This window comes from Perna viridis, chromosome 14, assembly GCF_037379345.1.
Source record: "Perna viridis isolate PV_CMFRI_1.1 ecotype Kerala chromosome 14, ASM3737934v1, whole genome shotgun sequence".
In the NCBI taxonomy this organism is placed as follows: domain Eukaryota; kingdom Metazoa; phylum Mollusca; class Bivalvia; order Mytilida; family Mytilidae; genus Perna; species Perna viridis.
This window is the reverse complement of record NC_142458.1, coordinates 15,913,943-15,930,598: the sequence shown is the minus strand read 5'-3', so window position 1 is coordinate 15,930,598 and position 16,656 is coordinate 15,913,943. Positions and strand designations below refer to the sequence as shown.

The 16,656-nt window shown below is 31.9% G+C and overlaps 1 protein-coding gene across 15 annotated transcripts in view; it reads right to left on the bottom strand.

The window, feature by feature from the left end:
• LOC148598375 (solute carrier organic anion transporter family member 4A1-like) overlaps positions 1-16,656 on the bottom strand; it is a 102,892-nt gene that overhangs the window by 18,325 nt on the left and 67,911 nt on the right. For all 15 annotated transcript variants that reach the window (XR_015918340.1, XM_088560161.1, XM_088560160.1 and 12 more), the window contains one exon: positions 700-1,150. Coding sequence is in view for 14 of the 15 variants with exons in the window: in XM_088560161.1 (XP_088416287.1) it covers positions 700-1,150 (451 nt within the window). In the remaining variant the exon portion in view is untranslated. The remainder of the gene's footprint in view (positions 1-699; positions 1,151-16,656) is intronic.

The window sequence follows — 16,656 nt, the reverse complement described above, 5'->3', positions numbered from 1 at the left end:
ACATTAATACCAACAACTAAGAATTATAAACAACACTGAACAAGGCCCTAACTATAGATTTATCTTAAATCTTAATTCATATAAAACATTGAAAGGTGCATTTATTTACCTGTCAAAAACTTTCACAATCAGTTTTGTTTATTTTCAACATTAATTGGGTCAACAAGAACTTGCCGCCAAGTACTATAAAGTGGGTAATTATGGTGTGGAGCTTACTTTGACATATTATATTCAGCCAAAAGTTGTCATGTACCTTTTTATCTCAAAGTGATTAAATTTTACACCTGCAAAAATAGCCTGATATACAGTATTTATTTTGGTACATAATTGGCATGGTTTGTAATAAAATATTCATAACCTTGCTATCTATATTCTAAAAAGAGTATGTTCAGTACAAAACTCAGCTGTCTTAGTTTCAATACATCCAATAAAGAAATGAATTTCATCCATAGATGGCAGAAAACTACAGATATATGCTCAATCCAATATGGTTTCAGGTACTGTAAGGTGTCTACATATTTATTACATTCAAGAAAGAAATGAGTTTCATCCTCTACTGCACTCCCTAGATAGGAGAAAGCAACAAATCTATACAGTTTCTGAACAAATCTAAGATAGTTTCAGGTACTGCAAGATGTCTACATATTTATTACATTCAAGAAAGAAATGATTTTCATCTTCTACACTACCAGTAATTACCTATATACATAGAAGAAGACCTAAGAGGTAGATTCTCATCTAGATATGTTGTCCCTAATGTATACAGAGGAGCAGCTCCAGCTCCATGTAAAAACTGCCCTAGATAGAACACAAATTTATAGTTTGACAAGCTCTCTATTCGTGTATCACAGGAACTGGTAGTATTGTCATTTGGGCTACACAAGGTGTCGCTACTATCAAGAATACTGTAATCCCCAACAGTAAACTTTGGCAAGGAGAATACAAACGATCCTACAGCCATAACGAAGACGCCAAAGCCAAGATATCGTGGTTTACAACCAAGTCCGCCAAAATAACTGACAGGGATAAGACAGAGGACGGAAGCTATGTCATAACTACTGGCAATAATTCCTGATTCTGTACTGCTCATGTCATAACGACGTTCCACCGTTGAAATCACCACATTTACAAATCCATTCACAACCATACCCTGTAAAATATATACAATACATAGTATCACATTGTAACAATAATTGCATAATGATTTCTGCAATACCCATGATTATACTTCAAATTCTTATTTCTGATTATACTCCAAATTCTTCTTTCTAACCTTTGAAACCAGGATATTCCTAATTTGCCATGTGAGATTTCCTTTTCTCACTTTAGAGACAAGGAAACACCAATTTTTAGCCATATGAAATCTTTTTGTCTCACTTGGAAAGACAAGGATATTCCTATTTTTACACATGTGAAATCTGTTTGTCTCACTTTGAGAGACAAGGATATTCCTATTTTTAGCCATGTGAAATCTTTTTGTCTCATTTTAGAAACAAGGATATTCCTATTTTTAGCCATATGAAATCTGTTTATCTCACTTTGAGAGACAATGATATTCCTATTTTTAGCCATGTGAAATCTTTTTGTCTCACTTTAGAGACAAGGATATTCCTATTTTTAGCCATGTGAAATCTTTTTGTCTCATTTTAGAAACAAGGATATTCCTATTTTTAGCCATGTGAAATCTTTTTGTCTCATTTTAGAAACAAGGATATTCCTATTTTTAGCCATATGAAATCTTTTTGTCTCACTTTAGAGACAAGGATATTCCTATTTTTAGCCATATGAAATCTGTTTATCTCACTTTGAGAGACAATGATATTCCTATTTTTAGCCATGTGAAATCTTTTTTTCTCACTTTAGAGACAAGAATATTCCTATTTTCAGCCATGTGAAACATGTGACAATTGTGACATCACAACATAATATGAAATTAAGTAACAAATGATCATATTTCTCGGAGCATGGACCAGGTGCACCAGTAGGGTTAGTTTCATCTGCTTTCCTAGAAACACCCTCCGAGCTGCTCATAAAAGGTCATGTCCATGGTAGATGAAAGAGGAAAGGAAAATGATGACATGTTGAACAAATAGAGGTAACCTAATCTTTAATCTTCACTCATGTAAAAACCCATTAAACTTATATTAAAAAATAGTCAGTGTTTCAAAGTGGTTCAGTAGTGTGATGTGTAACAAGTTCTATGTCTTTAACATTTGTTTTCGTTCCCAAGAACATTTTTGTTCAAATGTCTTGCCTGATTTTATCTTTGTTAAATCTAATTTTTCTTTCACTCAATAGAAGTATATCTATCTGTTTTAATTGTGTTATAATTTTCCCTGTTATCTTTAATTCTCACAACAATCACATGTTAAAAGATTATCAGTACTTCTCTTTAAATCCAAAAAAAAAAATCATTAACCAAAAAGCCTGTTTTGTAGCATTTAAGACCTTAATTATGTAATAGACATCATCTATATCTGAAACAGGAATAAGGGCTAGACAATACTTAATCGTGACAAGCCCTGCTTCAAAATACTTAAAAAGTCAAGGGCAGTAACTCTTGTTCAATTGTATTTTTTATGTGATAAGACAATAATATGATACATTGTTGTTAACGCCTGTTATTATGAGAAGAAAGGTTATATAATTTTAAATGGTGTCAAGTTGATAAGCAAGTCATGAATTATGAGAAAAATATATAACCTGAAATGATCCTTTGAAACAAGAAATACTGTGAGCAAGCTAACAAAGTGAATGGAGTGAAAAACCCTTAAATTAGATTATCTCCCTTTGCCTCCCCCCCAACAGTAATTAAATTCCTTTGTGAACATTGATAATTTCATCAAAATCCCTGAGGCAGTTTAGGAGGAGTTAAGATTACAAATAATATGGACAGATGAATGTACAGAAAGACAGAGAGGTGGGCTGGTTCCCATATGTTTTAGAAATTTTGCTTGAAGGGAACATTTTAAGGTTGAAAATTTTATAAAATATGTATAATGTTATAAAAGTAATATTATCAAAAAAAAATTATAATAATAAAAATAAGCAAACAATTAGAAAAGTAAAGAAGGCTGACCTGGTGTAACTGTTTCCACAACAAGTAAAAAAGGGCCATAACTCTTGAATGTAAATGTAATATGAACCATAAACCGACTTCACCTTTATTTTAAGGTCAATTAATAATGGGCATTCAAGTGATGATTTGATTGCTCAAGGGTTGAAAATATCCCTCAAATTCCCTTGAAAAGTTGTTACCTTGACCTTCAGAGCATCCAAACTGGTTGGTGTGCAGTGTCCTTACACTTGATCACAAATTAATAGTACATTTCTATCTGAACACAATAGTAGGTGAAGATTTTGTACATTAATCAAGATAAGATGAAAATATGTTAACAAGAACATGCACAAAACTAAAATAATGACATTATATATAACATTAAGTAAACTGGTCCAGACTGCATAATTCAATTTGAGTGCATTTAAGTACAACTCTTTTTAAAAGTCATGCAGTGGTAATTAATCTAGACATATTTGTTAGACTTTCAATCCCTGGTAACAAGAATAAGCTTGGTGAATACGTCAAAGAGAAAACAACCCCACTGGGATGAAAATGTCATCCCAAGACCACCAGTCGGTCTTCAATGAACAACAAGGAAACTCTCATACCACAGGGCAAGCTGCAGCTGGCCCCAAAACATCATTATACACAGGTACAGCATAGGAGTTACCCCTACATAGTCAAGTCACATAAAAATAAACTAAAGGTCAAAACAAAACTTTGAAGACATACAGAGGCCACAAATTCCAGATTTTGGACAGGCACAAAAAATGCTGTAGGGTTACAAAGTACTTAAAAGTACTGAGATATTTTTCCTAAGACACTTAAATCTTTGACAATACACTCTGTTAGGTAACAGCAATTCTGAAGGGTTTTTAGGTAAAATATTTCTGTGTAAAAGGTAACAATCCCTAATCATATATTTTTTGCATGATTTTTTGGTGGAGCTGTACTTAAAAAGCATTTATACAATCACTTAAATAACAAAACAGTACAGATTACATGAAATTAAAGCAGTTCAATAAACAAGAGTGCACAATTTTAATAATGAAGAGTTGTGGTTCCATTTTCCCCAAGGTATTCATTTTACAGTACCTGAACCAATCGGTGCAACAAAAATTGCGATCGATCATCGATCACTGATCAGTTTCTGGTCAGTCATTGATCCGTCAAACCGGTCCCTTAACTGGTGATCATATCACGTGAACAAAGAGCAGTCAACTATTTTACGGATTTTTTGTTGTTTTCTTTGTCAATTGTACACATATTTACAAAATGATATAGATTTAAACATCAATTTATACTTTTATTTTACATTTTACACAACAAAACTCTGATCAGATCGGTCACCGGTCATCAGTGATAGATAAGTCAGCAATCAATCAGTCAACGGTCATCGATACCTCAAATTGTTGCGTGGATTGGTTCAAGGACATATTACAGAGAATTTTATCAAATTTCTATTATCATGTGTAAGATATGTACGCACATTAATCTAACTGCATTCTTCCACATGAGTAATTATTTCCATCAACACAATAAAATTTTCCAAACAAATTATTTTTTTTGATTCCACATAAATTTTAATCAGGAAAAAAAACAAGTGGTTACATCCTTGAATAAATATCAAAATTTGTCATCTAAACTGAATTGTTTTTTGTTATTCAGACCATTTACCGGTTATCTAATTTTGAGATTCAATTTTCAAAACCCTTAGCTTCAAAATTTAAAATAAAAGTTTAGCTGCTTTGTAATTTTCCCTGGCCCCTAGCCAGAATTTTTTTAGGGGAGTTTATAGGGGGGTTATTTGGAAGAATTTTATCAGATTTTAGTAGTGTTTAGTCAATTTAATGCTCGGTATTAACTGTTTTTAACACTTTTTTTTGTCAAAACCACCTGAACCCCCTGTCTACAAGATATGCTTGTATAACAGTTTCTCTTTTCAAAGTAATTGATTGATATCTGAAAGGGATACAAAATGGGTGATATCAAGCCATATCTTTTAAGTACTCTTTCCAAATTTTGTTTTCTAACAATCAATTTCACTGACTTTGGTGATATCTCCAAACTTAAAATCAAATATAATCTAAAAAATCATGTTCACAGCAAGAGTCTAAAATAAGGTACACTGTACGATTCAAATTTATTGGCATCTTTCCCAAAAATTTTAATTTAATAGCAAACTGATTTCAATAACAATCAACAGATAAAAAACTAATATCTAACTTCATAATATGAAGGCTCATTCTCCATCATGTTTATAGCATATTATACTAAAACATAAGTACTTCTCTGTCTAAGTATCGGGCAAAATGTATGTAAAGTGTGGCACATGAAAAAAAAAATTATTGCATGATCTAAGTATTTATACCTCATAACCTCCAAAAAATTGAAAAGTTTTCCTTTTTAGATATTGATTTGTCAAATTCAGTTAAAAAAAAACTTTTTTCCCTATATAAGCAGTAAAAATTTATCTACATCAGAGATGCTTCAGCATAAACCTGAATACATTTTTGGTTGTTTTCAAGATGTACTAATTTTTGCTATTTTGGTGGTGGACTGAAAACAGGGAAAAATAGTATCAGTGAAATGGAATTTTGACATCATATAACACTAATCATTTTTTTAACCGTGAAAATTGATACCTGTGAATATGTTCATTTGATAGAATCAGTGAAAATTAATACATTTACAGTATTTTAGGCAAAAACTATTATATTGGGAAAAATGATGTGCCACTCATTGCCTGATTCTTACAAAGAATGGTACTTACATCAATTGTTTTGATTATAGTACACATCACTTACATTTAATTATTATGATGAAATATCTTAACGATCGATCATGGATATCTTTTTCATAATTTCTGCACCTAGTTGCTAAGGTAATCCTTGCTTCCATCAAAGGCTCAAATTTGCTTTCATGAGTGGAAGGTCCTAGACTTTTCCAAGTTAAAAGAATTGATGATTCAAGATGAGAATAAATAGAATTGTCAAAAGCCCTTGATCAGAAATGGAAGGTTCAGGACCTAGAAAATCTATCACAATTTGAATCCCTCTTCCATTATAACAATAAATCACAATGTTAGGGCATTGAAGTTAGCCCCCCCCAAAAAAAAAAAAAAAAAAATCACTGTGTAAGTAAATAATATACAAATGGTAACCCCTTAAAATTGCTTAAAATACTTTAGGACTATACATCAGTGATTAATTTCACAATAAAGCCATTGTTATGACATCATAATAAAAGTAGCTTTGTGATGTCATCAATTACGTTCATTTTCACACTTACAACTTTTTTTTAAAATGGACCACTGATCTGTCTGTAAACTTAACATTAGTCATTGACAATAAACAATACATTACAAGTAATGGATTGTACACTCTTTGTAAGACATCTTGTCTACATTTTTTGTCAAATCTTTCTCGTTGAATCACTTTCTCTTTGTTTTTGTTTTCTGTAGAAGTACATGTATGTACATAATTAAGTCTTGTAGCAATAGAAAAATGTAGAATCTCCAATGAAAATATGTCAGATTTGTAGGAGAGTTTTGGTTAAAATGACTATATTTTCTGTGAAAATGACTAAATAATTGAAACTTTCCATAAAAAAATGACTTTCACATGCCCAGTAACAATTTCCCAAATGAAATTATTGTCAATGGGTAGAATAAACTGTTCCAAAGGATAACAGGTATGATTCTTATACCACAGTATACTTTTCCATTACAAAATTTATGTGATTAGTTCAACAATTATGATGAGTTGCATAACAAAAAAATACTGACCTGTCAATAGTTTCCTAACTAATGCCTTCACCGAAATCGTCTGAATATAGCTGAAATATTGCTGCTCGGACGTTAAACTCCAGCAAACAAACAAAAACCTTCACCGAAACTATTTGACCACAAGTGTAATTATATTTCACAGCATTTTCACTGCAGTTACTGAATTGTCTAGGTTTTTAACACTCCATTCAGAATTCTCAGCATTCATAGTTATTCAATATTGAGCCCAGAGATTTCAAATTTCAGTCAAATGACAGAAACATAATGGACAGTACGAAGTCGACAGGTTGATTTGTTCCCCCCTCCCACCCCCACCCCCCACCAGTTACAACTACTGCATTAGGCTAACCCTCAGGCAATAGTTGTACCTTGGGAAAAATAAACTTACGATTCCCACCATACCCAGTCAATATAAAATTATATCGAACAATCAACAAAGTCAAAGACCTCATTTTTTCTGATGCAGTCGGTATAGTTTCGCTTTTTACCCTTTGACCTTAAAGACGCTCTTCCATGGAAACGCAAGTCACCTGATCAAAATGCTGTTTCCAGATAGGCCAAATACTGATAGCTTAGTGGGGTTCGAAAAAGGAAATTGAAATTGCGTGCATTGCAATATTTCCTGATGAAAATTATAAGTAAAAAGAACAAATTTTACTGCTTGGCTATCTTTTTTAAAGATAGTACTTGTTTTTAAAATACATACAGAAATGCCAATTATTCAACATAAATAGTAATACTTCCAAAAAAAAAAATCACTATTTTTTGTCAGGTAAGTGTTTATAATAGACAAAGCCAAAGTCACTCAGTGACTAAAATATATTACATATGATGGATTAAACAGTATTTCACATCCATCTTACCTATGGTTCTTACATGTTTGTCATTTTTCTTCCAGTTTTTGCTGTTCGTATCTCCTGTTTTTACTTTTCTTGTGCTATTTTAATGACTTGTTTATTTTTTTATCCCCAAGAACTTCATGTTTTTGTAGCAATTAAGATGAACCCCAATTACCATAGATCTGCTTTAGCTATCTACTTCAAGATGTGTTAAACTAATATTTAGAATTTCACATTTTGGCATACTCTAAAATATGTTCTAAATATCAGAGGTATCTATAAAAAGGTGTTTCCATCCATGCCAAATGTTTCATAAGAAGGAGTTTTCTCATATGACAGTGAAAAATAATCAATAAATGTACCAAATTTTCAGGTTTCAATGCAAGTTCATAGCACATGTAGTACTTGCCCATTCTACAATTTTTCATGGATCAAAATTATTTCATTCAAAAACCTATGATAAAACCTAAAGCAACCCCCATGTTGTAAAATTCTGGTGAACCAGTGTCTAATAACTTTCACAGAGAGATATATATCTCCAGATCAAATTAAAATTATCAAACTTAACAAAATTATCTTTTCAACTGTCTGTCAAACAGTTGTATAATTCAAACACTTCAGTTTTTTTCTTGTCTTATGGGTTACATCTGATGGATGAAACCCCATTCCTCATCAATCCATCCTATCAATGTTTTGCCCTATCAATTTCTCTTCAACACTTTCTTGTGGTGTAACCAATGACATGTTCCATTTTTTATTTCATTTTTTGTGGCAATTAAAATCCAATCCCAATTAACTTGCATATATATCTATCTTCATCAAGATATTTATCATGGTTTTATTTTTATTTATACAACTGAGGAGCTATAAAAACTTAGGCATACTGTAAAATTTGACATGGCCTAAATATTTGCAGTGCCAGGCAAGAAGGCAAAAAAAATTACAAAAAATCATATGGTTAAACTTTCAGGTAAAGTAAGACCTAACTTCAGAGTTTAATATGGTAAAACATTGGCGATGCCTGTGCAATGTAGCAATACACATTACAATTCCAAAATATATAATTTTCAGACAAAGCAGGACCTTATTTTAGAGTTTGTCATAAACATATACGGATAATAGACCTCAAATTATCAATACAATACAATTTGATCAAACCAAAGTACTTTAACCCCGCACCTTCATTTGTGCCTGTCCCAAGTCAGGAATTTCTGGCCTCTGTATGTCTTGTTTCATTTTCACCTTTAGTTTATTTTTTATGTTACTTGAGTATATTGGGACAACTCCTATACTGTATCTGTGTATAATGATGTTTTGGGGCCAGTAGCCTGCCCTGTGGTATGAGGATTTCCTTGTTCATTGAAGAACGTCTGGTGGCCTTGGGCTGACAATTTCATCCAGATGGATTTGTTGTCTCTTTGACAAATACTCCATACCTATTCTCGTTATATCTATACAGTATATTATTCTGACATACATTGAAACCTGTCTAAACAAAACCCTGAATCATCCATAAACCTGTTTAAACCAGACAATATCTGAACTCTATTAATCTTTGTAAAAATCAGGCAGGAGACAATTCATGCATGTCAAAAACCCACCAAACTCACATTTAATTTTATTACTAGGTTAGGAACAGTTACTAATCACATAATCAGTTTTATTTTTTCATTTGGGTTGTTGTCCTTTAGTATAATTTGGTACTCTGCAAGAGTTATTGTTCTTGACTTGGTTCGATTGGTTTGATTATAGTGAGAAATGAATGTATAAATTTCTCAAAAATATAGATCTGAATACAGGAAGACTATTGTTATGTTAAATTATGGCATATGTAGATTGAAAAAGCATTTTGTTTGGTGGGTTTTTCTACATCAAGAATCACTTTACCACTGGCAGTGTCTGAATTTTATAAGAACTTGTACTTAAAACTTTATAAACTAACCACCTGCCTAAACCCATCAAATTCTTTTGTGTGAAAGGAGTTTTTTTTTTAGACAGGTTTCACTGTAACTAGAAAGAAACTTCTCAGTTTAATATTACACACTATAATTGAGCGTCACATTAAGTTAACATGATTTTCACATGAAATTCATTTAACACAAATTTCATGTGAATTTAACATGAAGGCGCTATTCACCAGAATTTCACATGAACTCTGTCACATTTAGTTTATTTTCTCAATTCAGGTGAAAATTGTGTGAAATTCGTGTGAAAATCATGTGAAATAATTTTGCCTGTGTAACATTAGTAAAATAAACAATATTTCTCTTTCACTGAAAATTTGTTTCAATATCTAACTATCAAACATTTACAAAGCAAAAAATCAGTAGCACTAAAAATTAAAGACTGACCCAGTTTTAGACCACGCCATTAAGTAATTTGACAAATTCAGACAACCAGTTGCTAATATAATTAGTTAACTATTAAATTGTAATAGGTGGTATGCTTAGATAGTCATCTTTTTAGAAATTAAGAAAATGGTAAAGATATCTTAGAAACCATCCATGACAAACCGTAGAATCCAATTTCAGCATTTTTTTGCACAGAACTAATTAGTTTGAGTTATGTAACAGAGATGAATTTCATTCAAGAAATTGTTGCTGTTCAATCCTTTGTGTTTCTATAATGAGGAAATTACTTTGTTTACTATTAGAAAGAAATTGAAAAGTAATTTAGGAAGAAGTTTGTTAAGACACTCAGAACTTCATCTGTGATTAATTACAGAAAAAGGTAAAGAATCTTAATTTAATTTTAATTTATTGTAGTAGTATATTTTTTAAGACCTGAGATCAAATATAAAGAAAAGTTTTTTTGCTATCATTTACTTTTTCATTTTTACATGATTACCTTAGCTTTTAAAAGGGTGTACAGGCAAAACCAGGCAGTGAATATTTCATATCAAAAATGCATCCTTCCTAAAAGCTGAATGTTGGTTTTGATTAATTGCAAAGATAAAAGAGAAATAAATTAAGAAGAAAGCATTGAAATTCATTGAAAAAAGGGAGATAACTCTTTAATTTGCGCAAAATTTGGTTGCTTTGTAAGGGAACTTTAAAATCATTTTGTGAGCCATTAATTGTCGATTCAAAACACACTTTATACTTTTTGACTATTAAAGAGGGAGTTGGCCAAATCCTATTGATTTTTTTCATAAATTGCATATTGTAAATTTTATTTTCAAAATGTGTGTTATTTTTCAATAAAATATGTTTAAACTACTGGTAAAGCGCATGAAATATCCATTTCCAATTTTTTTCTGTTCTTTTAGAATACCAGGTAATCCCATATCATTGATGCAAAAAATCTGACTGTAAACAACTAGGATGAATGAAGACAAACATAAAAATTACCATTAAAATCAGTAAAATAATTTTAGAATAACCTTTTAATTTGCTACCCCATTCCTGCTTGTGTTTTTGAGTTACCAGACAGACAGACATAAAAAGTCAGGGATATAAAAAACACTGAAGTGTCTCATTTACTGACCATGAGCTATAACAAAGACTATGTCATTCAATGCATTGACAATAAAGATATGCTTTGTTCTGTTCTATTTAGTTTTAATAGAAAGTTTTTCTTTGATTCTTACAAAAGTAAAGTTATTCCTATACTAGGGATACGTTTGTATTTTCAGGAGACATTAGATAAATGACAAATTCTACAATCATCCTATTCTATGATGAGATATTTGTGATCAAAACTTCATGTGTCCAGGTATTAGGTAGATCTTTATAGAAAAATCAGTGAGAAGAAAGAAATCAGCAGTGTTTATCATAGTTTATGCCTAGACAAATCTTGAATATTTTTCACAACAGTAGGAAGCTGTTTCATTATGAAATGTTATTTTTTCACAGCTTTAAGTATCAGACCTGAGACAATAAGGATAAAGCTTTAATCTTGTATATTTATTTACATTAAATGTTTGAAAATAGTTTGATACTACAAATTAAGAAAAGCTTCTGACCTTACTGACCTGGAACAGCCCAAGGTATCTATATTACATAATGAACAAAAAGCAGATGTAGAAACTAGAAATACACTGTAAACAAGCACCACTTGGGTAAGGGACACAACTCTTACAAATCATTAGAACATTTGTATTCAGCATTTTACATCAATCTCATGTATATGTAAGCATCAAAGTAACTTGGATCGATTCCATTCTGTTTCAAATGAAAGCTTGATAGGGTTTGGTGAAATTTAATATGTTAGCCAGCACTCCACAGTATTGTTGAACTGCCTAATTTTGGGCTTGTAATCTGATGCTTTGTAACATTCATCACTTTAAAAAATTGTCAAGCATATGTAAATCTATATATCTAGAAATAGCTCAAGCCAAGGCCCTCAGAATGCAGTAAAAATTTTCTGGAAAAAATTACCCACAGCATATAGGGTTACCATAGAAACCATGCAAAAATATGGAAAATTTGCAAAAAAGTTCATAAAATCAGGTTTAAAATCAAATTTCCCGCAAAATATCTGTCATTTTTATTTCATCCCCTGAAACTGTTCAAACTTTTTCCTTCGAAAATCCCTTCCTCATATGGGAATCGCCGGTTAGATTTTGAGCTATTTCACTTTGTAATCCACTTATTAAATTTAGCATGGTAAAAAATTGACTTACTTTCACTTTCACAATGAAGTCAAATTGTCATTGAAAAAAAGCCCCTTCAACATTGAAAATATATAAAAAATTGCAAAATACTTTTAAAAGTCACCTTTTTTCAGACAATAGATTCTTCATTTTTAATCACTATAGCAACCACCGGTTTCCATTTATGTCATTTTTCATCCCTAGCCATACGTGTGAAACTAAACTAAACTGTGGAATGCTGGCTTACAAACATATCTCTGATTTCAAGAGTTATGTCTCTTACCATAGGTCTATCTCCTTAAATCATATTGAATACTTGAAATGGATTATTTCCCTTTAACAGGTATCATACGATAACTATCTTCCTAAATTTCATCTACAATCCTTACCTTTCAGAAAAATTCATTAATTACTTTGGTTTAATTGGAATTGTGCTTATGAGATTTAAAATTTTAAAAAAGTTGGATTATCTCCATTTTCAGGAATGACCAATATGACAAAACATTTCCCCAAAATGCAAAAAATAGTATGCTCTGTGATATTTTCACAGACAAAATTACAGGCAGGCATAGATACTAACAGTGATTTCTACCCAGTATATACCTCCTAAACTTTGTGAAAGGGTATAAAAAACACATACTGAATGTCACATTTATATTGAAACAGATATCACATCCCATAGATCCTTAATATGTATGGTTGGTTTTATTAAAAAATACAGTATAATGTAAGGCAACAATATACCAGAACTAACATTAAAATTCTCTATACCCCACAACTGTACAGTTGGCTCTAGCTGCCTATAGGGTATGTAAGTCTCATCATGTGACCCCTTAATTTCACGAGAATGGGTCCTAGGCTACCATTCAAAAGCATGGGTATTTGTCATTTAGAGAGCATTGAGTTCAGTGTTAAGGGCAAAACATCTTTTTATGTAAAAAAAGACAAATATCTATTTCTACATGATAAAGGTATTAAGAAAAAAAACAGATAATAGAAGATTTTACATTGTTATACAGCATTTCGAGAACCCTGAAGTAAACAATAAAATGCAGATCGGTATTCGGATTTCAATACGTTCTACATAGGAAATTCCAGTAAAGAAACTGAAACTAGAACAAGACTTTCATACCCTATATGTGTATGATTAATTTTTTGGTTTATACTGTTTTTTTTCTAAGCTTACATTCTATCATTCTCTTTTTCCATAACCCTAATAACTTCTCCACTAACTAACCGCCTTGTTAAATATAATGAAAATATTGAACACTGATTAATCAGACTTCTATTATGAGCAATTCTTTTTAAGTCCCTAAAGAATTCAAGCCCACCAACACCATTCAGAAAAGTTTATTTTACAGTTAATCCCTGAACAATGAAGTCATCCATCATGCCCTAAGATATACTTATGACTTACATTAAAGAGAAAAAGTCAGATTTAATCTTAGATGGCATGAAGATGAAAGGTAAGGTGACAACATTGAATTTTAAAAAGTACAGGTCCATCTAAGAATAATGCAGAGGATGATAAGTCAATATTTAAAAACTTCCATTACTTTCCAAAGTACGATGTATCTTTTTCACAAATGTGACTTTCATAAAAAAAAAAAAAAAAAAAAAAAATCTGGGTGTATAGAAAGATGAGAGATGTTGTTGATTATTATCTCAATTTTTTTCTGTGTGCATGTATCTTATGCAGAACGGTACTTGCAAACCTATTGTGTGGGCCATGAAATCATTTAAGCTGCATTATACTATTGCCTACATCATACAATATAATAGAAAAGGAAGGTAATGTTATCTTAATCTACCAGCTGATATTTTAGCCACTTCTTAGTAAATAAACAGCAGTGCTAGAGCACACAATACACCTGTTCTGCTCCCCCCTTTTTTTTCAATTTGTCAAACTCCCATTGGTCAACGTGAAGTAGACTAGCTATAAGTATCTCTCTTTAAATTTAAGAATAATTAAAAAAAATATTGATAGCATATTTCTCTTAGAAAGCAAATCTACTAATTATTGTCAGATAGCAGTAGATAGTAGTGATGGTATCAGATACTGTGAAAGTATTATTGTTCGTGGGGTACCACTTTTTGTGGTTTTCGTGGGTAGACCTAACTGCAAAATTAGTTTCCAACGAAAAGGAGATTTCCACTGAAGTGTATACTGAAAACCTCAAGACCACACATTTAAGACTCTACAAACTTGTGCTTCTTCCCTAATCCATGAAAATTGGTTTCCGTGAATTAAAGAACTTTCACAGTTGATAAAAACAAAAAATCAAGAGGTACTTGTAACAAATCTAAAGGAGACCTAGTTGTAGAGAAAACTGATACAAAACATTGTGACAGACAGACAGACAGACATACAAAATCAAAACAGAATATTCCTCATTCAGAAAAGGGGTAAAAAACATCACTTTTTGAACTGTGTAGAATCAAGGCATGTAAGTGGTCTAGAATCTTGTCCCTTAGGGTTTAACATCACAAGTTAGAAATCAGATTTCATCTGAGATGACTGGTTGATGAAGGGCTATGTGATAACTTTACATCTGATATTTTAATTATCATTGGACACCAGCCATTACATCTACAATATTGATAGGGTATTTTACTGAGATTGCTTTCTTAGCCTTTGAACAAGGTGTACATGTTGGAGTGCAGGTTTCATTAGCAGTAAGGACTTGCTTCAAGTCTCTTTCTGATTTTCTTTCCATTTATTAAAGTTTCTATAAACAGTTTTACTATGAGAGAGATATGGGCCAGGTTCCATAAAAGATCTCAAACTGAGATTTTCCTCAAATCCTTCCTCAACTCAAATATCAGATTGCTTGAAATTGAAGATATGAGAAAAATTCAAGGAATTGAGGAAAATCTCAATTTGAGAATTTTTTATGAAACCTGGCCATGAGCTAGAAAGTCCACAAATGTTAGATGTAATTTTATTAGGGGAGTTAACTTAGACATCCTGACCACTAGTCAGTAAAATTGTAAGGTTGACAAGTTCCTCTCTCCACATCTACCATAGAGAGGATTCAGTACAAACTAAAAACAAGATATTCATTCCAGAGAGTGACTTGTAGCAAGTCGTATTAGTACTGTACCAGGCATGGGACCAAGTAAAGATATGGCCATAGAATCCTCCCATAAAACAATGGGAATTTTTATTTGTGTGTAATCTTGACTTTTTAAAAAATTTACCACCAAAAAATGTTCTCGCCTGGCTTTGCTCAGCCTTAAATTGTATTTAAATCTCCCCTAACCTAAAATCTTGTATCCGCCCAAGGTTACATACGTATATGCTTGATAAGTACCGGTACCCCCTACATGTGTATGTGTAGTGTCATGTGATCGTATGTAACGTACCTTTTCAGTAAAATTGTAAGAAAAGGCATTTTTAAAAAATAATGATTTACAGAGTTTCAAGAGGCTAGTTTTTAATACTTTAATATATCAATAAATATATTTTGTTGTTTTAATGAGATATTTTCAGTTTACATGTGATAAATGGTGCTTATTCCCATCTAATCCTGATCTTTTTAAGCCTATATTTTGTGGCTTTACAGGCTTTATGATATTTTTACCCATAAATCTACTTCAAACAAAGCTTCAACTAAAGTATGTATCTATGAAAATGGAGCTCACACTGACCAAATTTTACACTTTGCTTACAAGAGGCCTATAGTGAAGATCTCGGGAACAGCTGTAATTTTTATACCAAGAGAGTACATAAAGCAGGATGAAAATAAGATTTCAAGCAGATGAACGGTTACCAGATAACTTTATCATCTGACACCAACAGTAAAATATGAGATTATCATTAAAACAGTTAAAAAAAGAGCATTAAACTTCTGATCTTCAATCATTAAAAGGGGTTGTTTGGCTCAGTGTATAAGAATTCATCAATGTACCATATGTCAGGGGGCAGAATCAACTCCAGTTTTATGCAAGCAGAACTCTGACCATAGGCTACTTTATGCAAGCAGAACTCTGACCTTAGGCTACTTTATGCAAGCAGAACTCTGACCTTAGGCTACTTTATGCAAGCAGAACTCTGACCATAGGCTACTTTATGCAAGCAGAACTCTGACCATAGGCTACTTTATGCAAGCAGAACTCTGACCATAGGCTACTTTATGCAAGCAGAACTCTGACCATAGGCTACTTTATGCAAGCAGAACTCTGACCTTAGGCTACTTTATGCAAGCAGAACTCTGACCATAGGCTACTTTATGCAAGCAGAACACTGACCATAGGCTACTTTATGCAAGCAGAACTCTGACCATAGGCTAAGCATATGTAGATGTGTTATGATTGCTAATGAGACAATTATCCAACAGCCAACATTTAAATTTCAGCAGGTCAACACATGGTT